Here is an 18,754-nt window from a genome sequence, read left to right on the forward strand (position 1 = left end):
TGTCAGGCCGGGCAGTCAACAGACACACACACAAATGCGCACACACACACACACAGGCCCACACCTATTCCCCCCCCATGCAGAGTCCCCCTTGAGTTGTTGTGCCCCATCCCAAATCTTTTGTTCATCCCTGCAAGCATTCAATCAGCAGGTTTCCTAACCTGACACAGAAGAACCGACCTCTAGCTAATAGCTAAAGGAGCCGGCTAAATGATGTATCGCACACAAGGCCTTAACACCCGTTCTGCACACACACACACACACACACACACACACACTGACAGGGAGATAGAAAGAGGGGAAAACAAAGGGTGAAAATGACAGAAAGACGAGCTCTCTCAAGCACAGTATGAATTCTGCAACACATCCTGCCAACAAAACAACAAAAGCAAACTGCCCTCAGCCAAGAACAAAATGGCCCTACAGTGAGCACTTCCCCCCCAGGTGAACGTCTGCCACAATTCTATAGCAGCAGGTAAGGCAGATACGGTTAAGAAAAACTGCATACACCTATTCCTATGTACAAACATGGATGCATGCATACATACATATATACAGACGTGGACAAAATTGTTGGTACCCTTCATTTAAAGAAGGAAAAACCCACAATTGTCACTAAAATAACTTGAAATTGACAAGCTCCTGTTTTGTCTCGTCTGTCCAAAGGACATTCTCCCAAAAGCCCTGTGGCTTGTCAATATGCATTTTGGCAAATTCCAGTTTCGCTTTTATATGATTTGCTTTCAACAGTGGTGTCCTCCTCGGTCGACTTTGGCTCAAACAGCGACTGATGGTGCGATCTGGCACTGATGTACCTTGACCTTGGAGTTCACCTCTAATCTCTTTGGAAGTTGTTCTGGGCACTTTGGTTACCATTTGTATTATCCGTCTCAATTTGTCATCAATTTTCCTCTTGCAGCCACGTCCAGGGAGGTTGGCTACAGTCCCCTGGACATTAAACTTCTGAATAATATGTGCAACTGTTGTCACAGGAATATCAAGCTGCTTGGAGATGGTGATATAGCCTTTACCGTTAACATGCTTGTCTATAATTTTCTTTCTAATCTCCTGAGACAACTCTGTCCTTAGCTTTCTGTGGTCCATGTTCAGTGTGGTACACACCATGATACCAAACACCACAGTGACTACTTTTCAACCTTTAAATAGGCAGACTGACTGATTACAAGTTTGAAGAAGCCTGTAATGCTAATTAGAGGACACACCTTAGTTTAACATGTCTCTATGGTCAAATTATTTTAAATCTTTTCTAGGGGTACCATCATTTTTGTCCAGGCCAGTTTAATTCGTTTATTTTTTTTAATTATTCTGTTGAACCACAATTCAAAAGCAATGTCTGATTTTCATTAGTTCATTTTCATTACTTTTGTCAGTTTCAAGTTATTTCAGTGACCATTGTGGCTTTTTCTTCCTTTAACGGAAGGCTACCAACAATTTTGTCCACGTCTGTACATACATACATACATACATACATACATTTATGTGAAGGACAGATAAACACACCTGTTGTTCCAACTTGCTACCTAGGCTATGCACTATGCAGTTCTGTGGTCCGGGTCATACCACTCTGCGGAAATTAAAAAAAAGCTTTCTCAGCATCACATCGCCAACTTCATGGTCAAAAGCCATGAGTTAGCATACTAGCAAGAATGTATCAGTGTCATTTATGCTGTTGCTGGTGTTTGTAAGGTTTTGCATGCCTTTTCAGAAGTTAGATACTATTAGCTACTTTTCGACCGAAACTCCTTAATGGTGCTTTATATTCGTATCTGTTCTTATTCTTCTTATTCAGCAGAATAGTTGAGTACCCAACAGAAACTAAATGGGCTGTATCATTCTGAAAGGAGAATGAACAAATCCAAGGAAATCCAATACGGCCATTTTTGCTATCGTGATTCTTGTTGCTTGCTCCCGTGCGCCCGAGGGACTTCGCAAAGCAGTGTGGGGGTTAATGAAACGCGCATTTCTTTGAATCGCCATCCTTCTCTTGTGAAGGTGGACTCAGGAGACGTTCAACCAGTGACTACCCTTCTGAGGCTTCGCTTTCAGGACTGGCCATATGTTCCAATGAAATGGCCCCGACCCTCCAGAGCATGTTTGTTTGAAGGGGGTTTATTGAGCTGTTATATCATTAGATTTTACTGCCCACTGGGCAGGAGTTGACATTGGAGCCGCTTAGCTACCCATCGATTGGAAAAGAAGAGAAACCCCCTTGTCATGATAAGCCCTTAGGCGTAGTTAAAAAAAATCACACTGCTGTGTGTGTATGCACGAAAGATATATTTTTATTGTGACAACCTGTGTGATGTATGTAAATTGTCTCAGTTGAAATTCGATACCTTTGATAGTACTGTAGGCAACCAATGTCAAATGAATCACGGATGATTCATGGCCAATCATCACCTAAACCATAAACTAAAATGAAGTGGGTAATACTATGCATGTATTTCACTTTTATAGATCATTTCAGTGGTTATATGGGCTAGTCCTAGATAATAACTCAATTACATTTCTCATTGGTATGGATGAGTATTTGACAGGGCAGTATTCGGCTACACAAATAGAAAGAGTTTGGCCATGATGCAGAACAATGATCTGCCGAAGAACAATAGCGTAGGCCTATAATAACATGGATATGATGCATTTGTACACACTCCACACTGTCAACCTCAATAAAAAGCGATTAGCTGAACTTCTGTCACGTGGGTTACAGGTAACACCAAAGCTGAATTGAAATAAAGTAATATAAACAGCAGGGCATTGGAGGGAGAATATTTTCTCTCTGCCAAACAATATCAATGTCAGTGTGATTTCCACAGTGGTGGTGGAAGTATTCAGCTCCTTTACTTAAGTAAGAGTAACAATACAGCAGTGTAAAAATCCTACATCCCTAAAAGTGCATATGTGTTAACAGTTACTTTTGTAGCTGCTGGAGGTGGTGCTAGTTTGAACTACTATAAACAGTTTTATGTACAGGAACACCAGATAAATCTGGGGTTGTGAGATGATTAAAGGGGAAAAAAGAAAAAAAAGTTCTGATACACAAATCTGTTTTCAGCTTTTTGGACTTTCCCTCTAACTTTTTCTTTGATTTTTGGTGAAATCTTGGATCTTTTGAACATTTATTGAAATGAAACAATGTGAAAAGTTTAGAGGGAAAATCACTGTTTTGATGGAGCTGTTAATAACTTATAGACGCCTGACTCTGACTATACACTGCTTATTGTAAGACGTCAGAAGCTTAACAAATTTGGAAACCACTGGTTTAATCTTCAACGATGCGTTGTGTTTTAAAAGCATGTTTTTAAAAGCTTGTTATATTATCTATTAAGTAACCAAAGCTATCAAATAAAGTGGAGTGGAAAGTATATTTTCCTTTAAAATGTAGTTTAAAGTAGCATAAACTCGAAATACTCAACTAAAGTACCAGTGCCTCAAAATTGTACTTAAGGACATTACATGGACATGTACTTTGTTACCTTTCACCCCTGGATTTCTATAAGCATTTCAAATCTTAATTTCAGCAATAACAACAGTAATCAAAGCAAACTCATATTCAACACTGCATATAACAATTGAAGAATAAATTCGTTAGTCACTGATAAGGATTTTTTCCAGAGAGAGAATTTATATTCTGCTCTTCACATTCAACACAGCGTTACCCGGTCCGCCCCTATACACACGCGCGTTCACTCCACTCTCTTTCTCGCACACATGCACAACCTCTCTCTCTCTCACACACAATATTGCTTTATTTGCATTACTGCCCGACCCCAATCGTTTTGTATCTATCACGTTCGCCGTGTTTGCTTTGAAAATACAGACCAAATAGGGATACGTCAATACCACGACCGTACAAGGTTAGTGGAAGACACGTACAGTAAACACACACATACACACACCTCACGTTTCCACTCCAGTCGACAAACGTGCCTGTTGGACGCCCAGATGTCTCTTGTGTACCGGTCACAAAACGGACACCTAGCTGCTGTCGTCGGAGGCACACTTCTCCACCGCATACTAATTAACGCTTACCCAGTGCAAACCAATGCTCTCTGAAAAGGGGAAATAGTGGAAGAGAGGAGGAGCCTGGACACACAGTTAACACACTCTTGCTCTTTATTTAATTTATAGGTTTTAATCCAGACCTATTTTATTCGGCCAACTTTGGTTTCCAACGTTGTGCATACGTGATGTAATGCATATGTAATGACGGGCTATCACCTTATCATTCCTGCAAGCTGCTTTTCCTCTTGTTGAGAGTCACTTACAATACGTGTGTTCTTTTTACTGTTTTTCACTTGATGTGCTGTTACTAATTGTGGAAACTGCCGCAACACTTCTTTATATCTGACAAGATAACCGTTTATCCTTAAATTTTGAATGTCATTTGGAATAACAGTTTTGCTGTAAAAGAACTTTGCTAAAGAGTCTTTGCCCTTGGTCCTCATTGTCATTTCAGTTTACAGAAAAACTAAATATGTTTCTTGCAAGATTATAATACGGGTGAAGCGAGTGCCTTGTGTGTGTGGGAGAGTGTCTATGTATCTGTGTGTGTATGTGTGTGCGTCTATGTGTGTATAAGAGAGAGGGAGAGAACATGAATTGGTGTATCCATTGCTTGTAGGCAGATCTGCAAATGCGCCAGGATGGAGCGATCGCAGAGCTGCTGGAGATGACGCACACGACCCAGCTCCCGCAAAAAGTGTTTCAAGACGAACATGGCGGCAACTTAATGCAGGACAAAGATGACTGTGGCGATCGTGAGAAAAGATCCAAGGCAATTTGCCCAGATACGGACGAGGGAAAGCATCTGGCTCCAACGCGAGGACCTCGCCTTGTCATAACACAATCTGGGAATCGACGGACGGGCGCAGGCGGCGGGTTTGCAACAGCTGGTCTATGGGAGAGATAGAGAGAGCGCGGCCCCGAGGAGAGGAAGGGAGAGAGGGATGCTGTCACTGAGAAGTAGGTTTTTCTCCGAAGAGCCATGGGAAAAGGGGATATGACAATTCATGGCTTGATCTCTGCGAAGCGCTAACTTGATCGGAATAACGGAATCGACGTCAAGACGGGGACCACGGACAAATCAATCGTTTAAGAGGGAGAAATAACACGAGACAATCCCCCAAGTCAATGCATATTGTGGCAAAGGAGCCGTCGCGGTGGAGTCGGCCAGTGCTGTCAGCGCTTTCCTAAAATATGACCAGAGGTGCTCGGACGTGTCGGCAGCAAGATGACGGCTTAAACATCTGGTTTGCACCCCGAGAGAACGAGAAGCCATTCACCGACTCCGAGAGGGCCCAGAGATGGCGATTGTCCTTGGCATCTCTCCTTTTTATAACCGTCCTGCTCTCTAATCACTTGTGGTTCTGCGCCGAGGCTAAACTGACCAGGACCCGAGACAAGCGACAGGAGAACAGTTCAGATTCCATGGACACGAAAGACTACCCTCACCATTTACATTCACCACCAAGCTCTAATCACTCTTATAGCGGCCTCATCGCTACATATAAAGATGTTATTTTTATAGGGAATTCTACCCCACCTTTGTGGCGACTTGAAACTTGTCACCCCGACAGCATTTCCAAAAACTGCTTCACTTTCCTGGACGCGCAAGCCGTGTGCCTCGGCCTCTCGGAAGAGGGGGGGACGCGGTCGGCCGAGTGGAACCTGAGTGATTTATATCTTTCTTTTTGTAATTCGTACTCTCTTTTGGATTTGTTTAGCGGATTTTCCAGTCAGGACAGTTTGAACTGCAGTATGGCGGTGGCCGGCGACCCAGCAGGTTGCAGGCGGTGCTTGCAGGCTTTTCAACTCTCCGACCAGCTAGCTCAGGAGAATTATGAAGAGTTTGAGCTTCTCATTCACAAATATGAAACGGATGTTTATTCGGTGCGGACATGCATGGAAGAATGCAAGGTAGGGTGCAAGCTGGGGGCAAAAGGCATGCATCGATTTTCTTGTTGTATTGGGGTGGGAGAGGTGACTGCATTTACATCTTGTGGTAGTCATGGAGACTGCTTTCTATTAGAACAGTTGGCTGCTTATAAGTGCCTCATACAGAGTTCTCTGTATGTAACATAATGTATTATATATGGCGTAAGACTAAATATTCGCAATATGTGGCTCCATGCTCAGTAGTTATCCTTTGCGTGCGCGCCTGCGTGCGTCTCAGGGAGCGCGCACTTGTGGATCACTTTGATGTGGAGATGCCTTTATTTATTCAACCTTTCTGTTGGTTTATTTATTTATCTTCTTTGGAGATAGATAAATCATTCCAGGGTGTTTGTGATTGTACAAAGCTTTCTCGACAACAGAAATTTGATTTTTACAGTGGATTTGGAATCTTTATAACGGTATATGGGGTCTTTATAATCGTTTAAGATAAAATGGTAGGCCATGTCGTATAACGTGTGCAAAACTAATGACAATGTAAGACGTCAACTGTCGCATGTTCTCTTCATCAGAAACCGCGTGTGAGGGGACGTTTATTCAGTGCCATCCCCTCCCCCTTTCATTTAGTATCGTTCCGGCTGCAGAGAGAGAGAGAGAGAGACACACAGAGAGAGACAGAGAGAGGCGTTGTGCGATGCCAGATTTCAATAACGTTAACAGTGCAAGAGTAATAGTCTAATCCACCGGAAGTTGTTTTCCCTTGTTGTATTGTTCAGGTGATTTTAGATGTCATTACTCGTTCTGATGGACGTCTGCCATTTCCTTTGAGGATATACCTTATTTTGAAAAATGATAGCCGTGTTAGCGAGAACCAGTGAGCTTGTGCCCTTCATGTGGCGACGATTCTATCGTCAGTTTGCGTTCAGGAAAATGTATCGTGTGTGTTGAAAGACAACAAGCAGTATACCCGCAATCACCCCCTTTGAGGTCAATTGCGAAAATATTGGCGAGTCCAGGCTTTTTGGCATTACAGGGGGCTGGTTTTAGGAACGATCAAATACATTGTCAATAGAGCTCCATTCGATTCGGGTCACTAGATATGCTTTTGTAAAATGATCATGTTGTTTATAATATAATTGATTTCTACCCTACTTTTGTTGCACACATTAGAAGTGGGGCTTCGATTTTGTGGGCCTATTTCTGCCATTGTCAGAATAAATAGTTGTCATTTTTAATGTAGATGGATGTAAAGGCCTCTGTTGCAGGACACAGAGCATGGAGCTTACTCTTGGTGCTACATTTTTAGCAAAGCATCAAAAGTTAAGCTATTCGGGCCGCATTGTATGTACTGATCACTGTCCATGGTGCTGAAACCAATCTCCATTCTGGGGACGTCAACTCAGAGGCGTCATGGTAGGTAGTTTGGTATGCATATGGTTTGTAGTTATGCATCACTCTGCAAAGGTTCACCTGTCTCTGGAGGTCCATACATGTCAGTTACCCACAGAGGCTTTTAACTTCTAGGACTGTGATTATCAACATTTTACTTCAACCAGATCATGTAATTCATATCATCTGACTCTGCTTTCCAGAAAGTCCCCTGGCTTGGGGGAGGTAGTGGTCTATCAGACTGTCAATTTCTATGCTTAAACACATATTATTAGCACTCAGTGTACAGACCAGTGCTAGAATAATACAGTTTTATACAAAGTGTAGTACATTTAGTCTCTGGATGTGGTTACTTTCAAACTGGATTGTTTGTGTAAGGCTATACTGGGTATTGTGAAGGTGTTGTGCAACAGGGGGAGGTTTGAGGCAATGTCATGCAATAGACAGCTTAATCCAAAGGTCAGAAAAATCAAAGCCTGTCATACTTCATCTTCTTTAACTACATACATCAATTGCAAGGGTGCATGGAGTTGGACTGGTTCTACAAAGGCTGCATCCTGATTCAAAGATAGGTGAGAAAAACCGACATTTTTCAAATGTTTTGCACATTTAGAAATAATTATACTGTATTTGCAGCTTTAAGAGCATAACTCCCAAAATCATGTTATTTCTCATTGAGGAACACATGAAGTTTGGGTAAGTGTGGTAGTGCCAGCCCGTTGCTGTTTGCCTTAAGGGGGAAATTTGAGGGCAGCACCCTCAATGACTATACAGTGTTTACTCAAGGATATGTTTTCGTGAGGTATGCTAATGTTTGACATTGGCACCAATTCTGAAAGGTAAATAGGAAAAGACAGGTCTTTGGTTTATGGTAAAGTTAACATCATTACATTATTATTAGTTTGTTAGAAATTAAGTTTCTGGGAAATGACCCAGTCTGGTTTGGAGACTAGTTTTGACCCGTAACTTTTGCCATCATTGTTAGTATGGATTCTCCATACATTGGCCTGGGCTACCTACACTGATGTTATGCATTCGATAGTAAAGAGCCTCCAACATACAGACATTTGAATTGACCATGTTAATAGACATTTCTTTGCCACAGAAATTTCGACCATCAAAATGGACCTTTGTCCTGTGCCATATTCACTTGGCACATCGATCACAATGCTTAGAGGGAGTACCTCTCTGTTTCCATGTCATTGGAAATGCTTGAGAAAGCCCCAAATCATCATTAATTTATTTTCTTGAGGAGGTGAACTCTGCCAGTTATTTGGATATTTGTGTTTGATTTAGACAGGCCATGGATATTATCTCAGAGTTCCATTTGTAATGAAGAGCCCTGGATAGGAAATGGGTAGCTACCTATTTCCTCTCCACTATTGGTATCCTGATGAGTCAGTACTTTCATTAGCCACGACCTTGACCAAATACACTATAGTTCAGTTATCAAAGCACCGCTATGGATATTGCTATCAGCGAGTTATTGGTTTATTGATCCAGTTGTGGGAGCAGTTGGGTAGAGTTTGAGTTGTGCCCTGGTTCAATCACCTCGTGTTTTTCTTCATGTTTCATCTGTGCTCAAAGGTCTGGAGATGATGCTAAACTCATGTGATGTGAGCGGTTCAGAGGTGGATTCATGGTAAAGCCAGGGAGACTTGGGGCTTCGATTAGAAGCATAATACCCCATCTGCCTGTAACACACTTTGTGTGTGTGTGTGTGCGTGTGTCTGGGGTTATGTGCATGTGTGTGCTACCGTTTGATGTTTGTGGGGAAAAATGTCAGTTTTGACTTCTCCCCAGGTGAGCGTTAAGAGCTTATGGGTTCTTCCTACTTTCACTCTCTATGCCTGGTCTTCAGCTGACAAAGGAATTAAAGGGGTGGGCACGGGCAGGCACATGATGAATGGATGGGAATAATGCATGGGTGCTAGCAAGCACCATGGGATCAGGGATGGGTAGACAGACATAGATCATTCCTCATTTTGGAGAGATAAACCTAATTTGAATGTTTCAGTTAGTATGTGACTGATGCCCAAGTTTTATGTTTCTGGGATTTTGAGATATTTGTGCATCTGATTTCACCATGTACATCATGATTCACATTCTGAACCAAGTGACTGTGTGTGTGTGTGTGTGTGTGTGTGTGTGTGTGTGTGTGTGTGTGTGTGTGTGTGTGTGTGTGTGTGTGTGTGTGTGTGTGTGTGTGTGTGTGTGTGTGTGAATGAGTGTGTGTGTGTGCGTGTGTGCATAAGCAGCCACCCTCTCTCTTTTCATCACATAATCAGTATCCGATATGCAGGCCTGAGATAGAGGAGACCCAGCTTTGCACGTAATGAAATAAAAATCTGGATCTGGGGAGTTGGCGGCCTTTTAATGCAATCTAAATTGCAAATCTCTTCTTATGTTAGTCTGACCTTTACACAAGCACAGCACTTTTGCCTTTAATTGCGGAATGTCAGTTTAACAACCCATCGGAATCGGAAGTGAAATTATAATTTTAGGAAGCGATCATGTTCCTCTCCTCTTTTCCCCTTATCATCATTTTTCCTGGGCTATTCTGTCTGCTCTTCTCATTGCCTGTTTTGTCACTGCCAAAATCACTGCCTCCGAATTCTCCCTCTCACTGGTCTGGGTGACTGTAATAATGAGAGAAGTAGGAAAGTATGTGTGCGTGGGAACTCTGTGTGATACGTGTGTGTGTTTGCCTCTGTCTTTGTGTGCGTGGACTCTATGTGTGTGTGCGTGTATCTGCCTAAATGTGTATCTGAGTGTGTTTGTGTACCTGTGTTTGCCTGCTTGTGTGTGTGTGTGTGTGTGTGTGTGTGTGGTGTGTGGTGTGTGTGTGTGTGTGTGTGTGGCTTGTGTTTGGCCCCTTTGAACGTGTGACTTTGTCTCACTCCCCTTATTGACTGGCTCTGCAATAGAGATGGGTGGGAGACCTGGGGCTACGTTAAATATGGATGTGACCAAAGTGACGGGCGGGGAGGCAGCCAGCCTCCTGCTGGAACACTGTTTGCAATGGAAGCTAATGAGGCAGAAAGGCCTCGTTGCCTGACCCAGAGATTTCTCGGGCAAACACGACCGCAGTACGGTACAGCTCCGCGCTTGAAGAGTATTCTGTTTGTCAGGTTTTTTTTATGGAGCATTGCATCTGGGGTATGTGGAAATGACCTGTAATCAAGTGCTGTTAGCGGTGGCTGTAGCGGTGGCTGTAGCTGTGGGCATGGCAGGGCATGGCTTTAAGCAACTGTAAAATGTGAGAAATGTTCAGTAACAGTAACAGTAAATGATGTGGAAAAGTCACATACACACATTTGAGGACACAGAAACTCAGAAACATGTACAGTACATATACCATAACAAAATAAGACTGTTCTTGATATATACACAAGAATGGCGTAATCTGTACATACATATACACCTATATATGTGTAGTGTATCTTTTTCTATTTATCTATTCATTTCTCCCGGTCTCTCTCTGTCTGTTACTGAGATCCAGTAACAATCATGAAATATATCATGAACATTTGTGATAATAGTTCACTCTGCATCACTCAGAAGGGCTTATTGTGGGGGAATATACAGAGACTGCACCTGATGGGCAGAAAATGGACATGGATGACAACAACATGAAGAGTTCAATGGCAATATAGTATGTTTACGTTTGATGTGGATGGCAACTACTTTGAATCAACAGATATTCAGTTAATGCCTACAGTATATAATAAGACAGAAACTACAGGGGACCTTCCCCTTAGTACAGATAACTGAAAGGAAGTAGTGGCATTCTAAGTAGCTCAACTTCAGTGGTGGCAGCTTGAATGTGTCACTTTTCACAGGCTAAAACAATAACATGCAGAAATAACATTTCTGTGCATACACACAAACACGTATGCGTGCACGTACGTGCACACACACACACACACACACACACACACACACACACACACACAAATACACATACCAAATATCACATTTTTCCTGTGTGTATGTCAGTATCATCATCAAAAGACAAAAGTATTTTTTACTTCCCAGTTCCCACTACTACCCAGACGCACACACTCTCAACACACACATACACACACACACACACACACACACACACACACACACACAACACCGTACCACACATTACCGCACACACTCACAACAATCTGGATCTTTCATCTGGCCCCTGCCACCGTGTGAGCAGCAGGCACCTCCTAAATCCCTTTTCAGCTAGATGAGCCTCCAAAGGGTCGTAATCAATACTACGTGCTCAAGTCCTCCTAAACCTTTTTCCTGTGAGGGCAACTGGTTCTGCTGCTCACGAGAGAGAGGGGGCTGAGAAGGGAACGAGGTCTCTCCAGCTCAGAGAGCTCAGGCCAGGCATGGCTCGTTCTCTACTCCTGGGTCCCAGCCATCTCATCGTCCTCGACTGACTGTCGAGGCGATGAGGAGGGCCCAGAGGGTGGAGGACTGAGTGGCGATGTACAGTTGGGCCTGCGAGTATTGTTGGCCATTTGTGTCTGCAGACAAATAGTGTTTGTTAGCATTCAAGTAAGTCAGTAGAGTCCTAGATGAGGAAACTCAGAGATGCTTCTTTGCAGACCTTTGCAGAAATAGAATGATATGCTCTAATTATATTATTTAGATAGATAATAGATAGAATATTATTAGATATTGTATATATATCATGCTATATTTCATGCTATATAGTGTGTGTGTGTGTGTGTATATATACAGATTTAAGAGTAATAATGAAGTAAATACAATCCCCAAGGTTGAATTTAGTGGATTGCATTCAGTGGAAAACAAACAGGTAATACCCACTAGTAGCTATTAATATACAGCGACAAATGTACTCTCATGTTTCTTCAGCCTCAGGACATCATAGATGTACAGTGTGTACATGCATGGCACCAACTATTTCAGTGCAGCTTGCAGTGTCCTGAATACTCAACTCATGCACACAAACACTTTCAATGTCATAGAAACACACACACACACACACACACACAAACACACACACACACACACAATTTTTATTCTTTCCCTCTCTCTCTCTCTCTCTCTCTCTCTCTCTCTCTCTCTCACTCACTCTCTCCAGAGTGCAGTTTCTTTCAGCAGGTCCAGACCTGGCCTTCCCTTCCGGTGTAATTGAATTTGCGCCCTCGTAATTCCCCAGTGCTGTGGGCAGGCCTTCCTCTGGGCCGCTGTCTGCCTCTGCCTGCTCCACTCCTCTCCCCTGGGTCTATAGGCCTTTTGTTCCCCTGTTTATCTGTAGGCTCCTCCATCTGCCTGGGCAAAGCGTTGTGCTAGCAAAAGATCATGTAGGGACGAATCATATATGCAGCAAGGCCCCCTCAGCCTGGACCTCTTTCTCTCTTGCTCTCTGCCCCCCCCCCTCTCTCTCTATCTCTCTCCCTCTTTGTCTGTCTCTCTCTATCACACACAGACATATGTTGCTGAAAGGGAAAAGGCACCAGGAAATGAAAATCCCTTGTTGTACATCGTCTATTCTTTCAGAGGAGTAAGTGTCAAATGTCACCGTCAAATCAGCACTGTTGATCTCACTGACTCCTCTTTCCTCCTTTCCGAGGCTCATCCTCTTATTTACTTATCCTTTCTTGTTCTTTTCTTTCCCCCTTTTTTCAGGTCCCCCTTCTCTATCTTAATCTACATCTCTCTTAGCTCACGGTATCCTGGGCTATATTTGTGCCAGGGTCCCTTCTTCTGCCGACCCTCTCTCTCTCTCTCTCTCTCTCTCTCTCTCTCTCCCTCTTTATCTCTCTCTCTTTCTCTCTCGCTATCTCTCTCTCTCCCTCTCTCTCTCTCTCTCTCTCTCTCTCTCTCTCTCTTTCTTCTTCTCTCACTCTGTCTTCCCTGCGCTCCCGCCCTCTCCCCTCCCGTCTGAGGAGATCGGGGATCAGAAAGCCTTTTCCTGTTTTCATGAAGTGTCACATGACAGATATGGATCTCTCTTCGTCTGCACTTCAATTAGAGACCCTGTCCACTCTGGCACCGGGAGCAGCAGACTTGGCCAAGAGCTGTCTCTCTCTCTCACCATCTCGCCCTTTTCTCTCTCTGTCTGGAATCAAGCCTAATTCATTTTCTTTCTCTCACTCTCACTTTAATGTGCCCTCATCTCTCTTTCTTTCTCTATCTCCCTCTCTGTCTCGTGATTGTTAGATTGCCCTTTGTGGTCTAGATGTTTTTTTTCAGTGGGGGTCTGATGAAAGCTGTTGACAAAACCTGTGTTGTTGGTTAACACACCTGGACTGGGGTTTATACAGCTGCATAGATTTCAGCTGAGCACATAACCATGCTTTGTGTTATTGTATGGATCTAGTTGAAGAACTAGATCATTTGAGCTGTTTGATTAACAAAGAGAAGTTATTTACACATGCCTTCTGCTCATCGGAAACTAGAGCCTAGTCAAACAGATTCAGCTTTCAAGTGTAAAAATGTGGTAAGTCACGGTACATCGTGTAAACACCAAAAAAAAAAATGTAATCCAATTTCTTGAGAGCTGGGGCGGCTAGGGTTTGAATGCCTGATGCAAATGAGGAAGTGATTCGCATGCGGTTTAGAGTTCAGCTGTTTCAATAGACAAAAGCCTTCTGTTAGACCAGGATTCAAGAGTTATCAAGCTTCTCAGAGCAGGACATTTGTCCTAACTGGTCAAAATTCTCAAATTTACACAATCTCCCTTCTCCCTCCTTTTAGTAGTAAAACTTAGTAGGATTAAAGGCATGTGATCAACATTCTCAGGGAGGGGAATATTTCCATCATAATTTATGAGTGCTGGGACGCGGTCATATTCCATCATGACAGATGGCGTTGATCCAGTGTATAAATAACTGGAGATGAGTTGGGTACAAAAAGTCTTCTTAAAAATATACAGTATACAGTATGACGCAAACAGTCTCACAAACAGAAGATATGCATAAGAAAGTTGTGAGTGGCAGACCACTGTTGTCCAATGTCAACTTTTGAATGTTGACTGAGTCTATTGTACATTATACATATTGTTCATAGTGGGTGAATGCATTACTTCAATAAACTGTAGCATAGCGTAGCTGTCATGATATTAACCTAACTGTAATTTGGTTGGGATGATCAATATTGGCTGACTGATTTGTTGTAGCCATGTAGCCCTTGTCCTCATGTTTTGCTTCTGTTGCTGCTTTGAAGCCTTATAATGTCACTGATGAATGTTAGATGACGCATCTAGAGGAATAAAAATAACTGCAAAATGTCATCATGATCTCCTTTTTTTATGGTCTGACAGTCATTAAACCAGGATGGCCTTCATTCTCAAAGAAAAGTCTTACTCATCGCTCAGAGTGGTTGAAGGAACAGTATCTCTTGCGTCCTTCTCTGAACTTTGACTGCTAACTGTGAAGCTTGGTGACTATGGACCCAGAAGTCCCTGACAGTTACAGACTGAGAAAATCTCAGAGAGAGTGAAAACAAGAACACAAAATGTCACAGAGTAACATTCTGAATTATTTAGGGAAACGGTGCCCAGACAGAATTCTTTTATGCGAGGCAAGAAACAAGGCCAGAAATCAGAGGTGCGTGGAAAAAGCGAGTCATTTCCCGACTATTTACTGCGGTTTATTCAATGATTTTGTCAACTCTTTGCAGCCCTGCAGTTAATACTCTGGTGCAGACTGAACATGGGTATGCGGGGGGGGGGGGGGGGGGGGGGGGGGATCTACATATTAAAATCAAATCAAATCAAATTTTATTTATATAGTGCATATCATACCAAGAGGCAACACAATGCGCTATTGATATTGTGGCGTCTGTGGATTCTTTGAAGAAGACAATAGCAAGCTTTTTTGTGATTTGGCTGCTAGCCTTTTATGATGAAAGCAAACAGGCAGGAAACCCTGATACAGACAGGAGAAAGCGAGAGGCAGGTCTGACTTTGACACACATCGAAGGCCCAGGCGGTGACCGATAACACTAAACTAACACAGGGAACTACACAGGCATCAAACAGCAGTAAACACAGACGGAATGATAACAGGCACACATGCTAACATTAGACGCTAAAAGGAGCCATGAGCTACATTCTGGAACAGTTTCACAGAACTAACACACTCAGTTGAGCGGGTATAGCATGCCGGTAGCACCCCACATTCTTTCACTGAGATAAAACGGAAGCTAACGCTAACCCCCTGGATGCCACACAGCTCCCACCTTGTGGGTTAGTTGTCCCTAACAACACAGGAATTTCACACAAAGTCGCTATGGTGCTGGGGAAGCTGGATAAGACTGATGATGAGCCCTGGTGGGTCGTCGGGGGTTTGTGGAGAAGCAGTAGGGGTAGGAGGGGTAGTCTCATTATCTGAGTCTCTGTCCATATGAGCCAAGGGCCGGTGCAAGCTGGTCTCAGTGGAATACCACCACCCTGTTCTGACTGACCAGCGGCACCCTATACGCACCGTCCGAAAGTCTCTCGACATGGGCCGACCAATTAGCTCATCAGCCCAGGAGAAACCCCCTTATTACGCTCAGGGCTGAAAACCCCATACCTGTGCACCTGGAGTGAAGTCCATAAGCCAAGTGTCATAAACCTGCGTCTGTCGAGCCCGAGCGGTGCAGCAGCTCCTTTTGGCGACAGGAGCAGTGGCGATGCGGAGGCTCCCCCTGGACTGGCAGTGTGTGTGTGTGGTGGAGAGCCATAACTGGTGGTGGACCGCTCTACCAGCAACAGTCACCTGTAACGACTTCTTCACCTGCACATGTCCACCAGGGCCCTGCAAGGAGTGCCTTCCAGGTTGCAGTCAACGTATAAGCCTAAGCGGCCCTGCCGCAGCTGAGGTGCTGGGCTTCATGGAGTTGGCACTCTATAAGTATAATTACTTTGAATAATTAACCTGATATATATGCACACACACAAGCCATGGGTTTAAATTTGGCTGAATTATAAAATCCAGAAGCGGTACAGAATGAAGAGACGTTTGGGAGCCGAAAGGGCCGGCTCTTACTGTTGAGCTGAGCCAAATGATCTGGTTCCCTAAAAACAGCCATAATTCCCCTCACTACTCGCTCTCTCTCTCTGTTTCACTCTCTCGTGCTCACACATAATGTGTGCATGCCAAGTAGTGTGAAGTAAATAACACACATAGGACCCAAAACATACTTGCATTTTTAATCAACAATATAATTTTAAATAACTTTGTATCTCTCTCTCTCTCTCTCTCTCTCTCTCTCTCTCTCTGTGTGAGGGTGTGACGCCAGACAGTGCAGTGTGTGTCTCAGTGAGAATTCTACACGGGGACAATGAGTGCTGTTTATTACCTGTGTCCTGTAGGTGCTAATTAATTACACTGCGGACGTCAGTGAGTAACGAGGGAAACACAGAGGGCCTCATTAGACAGCACTCCTGGGAAAGAAAGAGAGAAAGAGAGAGAGAGAGAAGAGCACTAAAAGCTAATTTAAACGTAAAATCTCATTCCCTAACAGAGAGAATGTACTTGTGTATCATCTGCACCTGTGTATGCTGTTCATGTTCCGATTTTATTAGACCGCAAGAAGACTGCAAGCTGCGGTTGGTAGAGAAAAAGCCAGCACTGTTGGGTAACTATCTTTCCCACTCCTACACACTCGCAATGAGTGGCTCGGAGCAGATACACACATAATAACCCATCTGCCCTCACTTAATATGGTCTGCAGGCTTCAACCTGCCCTCACATGGGATGGTGGAGGCTGTGGTTGTGCCTCGAGCCCAACTGGTCTTTGTGCAGAAGAGAGAGCCGAGGCCACCACCATCTGCCTCAATTTTACTATTCATTCCCACACACGATTGCGTAGATAGAGCCTACAGTAACTCTTTATAGCCCTACCATTTCCTGCTCTTCGTCTCTCTCCCTCTCCCTCTCTCTGTCTTTCTATCCCTCTCTCTGTTCAAACCCCTCATTGCACTCCCCCTCCCCCTGGCCTGCTCTTCCCGTTCTTTCTCTCTCCAAGGTGCAGTCTAATTTAATTACAGCCCTGTTGGTTTTTCCTTGCGCAAACACAAAGAGAGGCAGGGGAACTCAACATCATATTAAACGCCGGTGTTTGTCTCTCACGAGGAACACCGATAAGGTTTCACCACGCGTCCCCGGCGCCCCCGCGTGTCATTCCCCTTCCTTAAGAGGCCGTCGCATTCTGATATCTGCCCACTCATGTTCTGCCGCTGTAAACCCCCAGCTAAGCCGTGTCCCCATTGTTGATGACAGCCCTTTCCGAAGGTTGTTGCTGTTACTCAGAGCTCGAGCTTTGATCGGACGTCTTGGGTGGTTATTAAGGATGATTTGAAGTAGACAGAGTACACATGGTCTCTCTGGGAGGAGGAAGGTTTTTTATGCAGAGGATTGGAGCCTGTTTGTCGACATCGAGCTGGAACGGGTGTGTTTGCCATGTCATATTTCTTCCTGTGTATCAGCTGTTGAGCCTCTGACACGGCAGAACGGCGAGCCAGTGCCTTTCGTCAAATCCCTCCTCCAGCGTTTTCCTGTTGTTTTTTTTACGACACACACATGCACACACGCAAGCACACACACTCCCCCGTCGCTTCCTGCCCATGCCTCACCGTGACGCTCATCGCTTTCCATCATCCACCCCCCCCCCCCCCCCCCCCCCACACACACACACACCACCAACACCACCCACCCCCCCTGCACAACATAACACCCCACCACCCCCGCCTGTTGCCTGGCATTGCCAGGGCCCGGTGTGACAAACGGATTAGGGCGTCAGAATGGGATTAAGGCGAGCAGCGGTGCGAGTGTGACCGGCCATTGTGCTCGCTTCAATGCTAAATGCCTCCTTTAGCGCTAACGGCGCACTGAGAGACAGAAAGGGATGAGCGTGGGGGGATATGCTCTGATCATTAGCGCACGCTGCCACCGTGTCTTTATATGTGCTCCCACCATGCGTGTCCGTCTGAATGCAGATTGGTAATGTGTGAGTGTGTATCTGCGTGTGAGTATGTATGTGCTTGAGTGTGTATGTGTGTGAGTGTGTACGCACTGTATTCGGTGCCTTCCTCTCCCTATTCCTCTCTCCCTCTCTCTCTGTCCCCTTCTCTCTCTCCCTCTCTCTCTCTCTCTCTCCCTCCCTCTCTCTCTCTCTCTCCTCTGATTCCTATCCTCCCTCATAATCTCTGGCTAGCATGGCCGGTCCTTTTTCTTCATTCAGACAGACACATTGGCCGGCGCGCAGCCGCTCAGCCAGGAGATGGTTCTCATCTGTTTTAATACATGACATTGATTCCGGCCTGTCGGCTCAGGCACTTTAGAGTGGCCAGACACAGATGGGCCGGCTTGTCCTGCGCGTATGTGACACACAGAGAAAAGCATCCCCCATTAGCAGCCAATTTACTCCCACGCCCGAAACCAGGCCCCTCTGTGCCAACGACTCCAATGAAATAATGGCTCCTGGCGAATTGCATTAATGGTCCAAA

At 44.4% G+C, this 18,754-nt stretch overlaps 1 protein-coding gene across 1 annotated transcript in view; it reads left to right on the plus strand.

Moving 5' to 3' along the window:
• The first annotated feature begins 4,384 nt into the window (after positions 1 to 4,384).
• Positions 4,385 to 18,754, plus strand: part of LOC105893007 (transmembrane protein FAM155A) — a 109,716-nt gene continuing 95,346 nt past the window's right edge. The window contains exon 1 of the mRNA XM_012819348.3: positions 4,385 to 5,940. Coding sequence (XP_012674802.1) covers positions 5,221 to 5,940 — 720 coding nt within the window. The 5' untranslated portion in view covers positions 4,385 to 5,220. The remainder of the gene's footprint in view (positions 5,941 to 18,754) is intronic.

The sequence above is a fragment of the Clupea harengus genome, chromosome 2, assembly GCF_900700415.2.
Source record: "Clupea harengus chromosome 2, Ch_v2.0.2, whole genome shotgun sequence".
NCBI classification, from domain to species: domain Eukaryota; kingdom Metazoa; phylum Chordata; class Actinopteri; order Clupeiformes; family Clupeidae; genus Clupea; species Clupea harengus.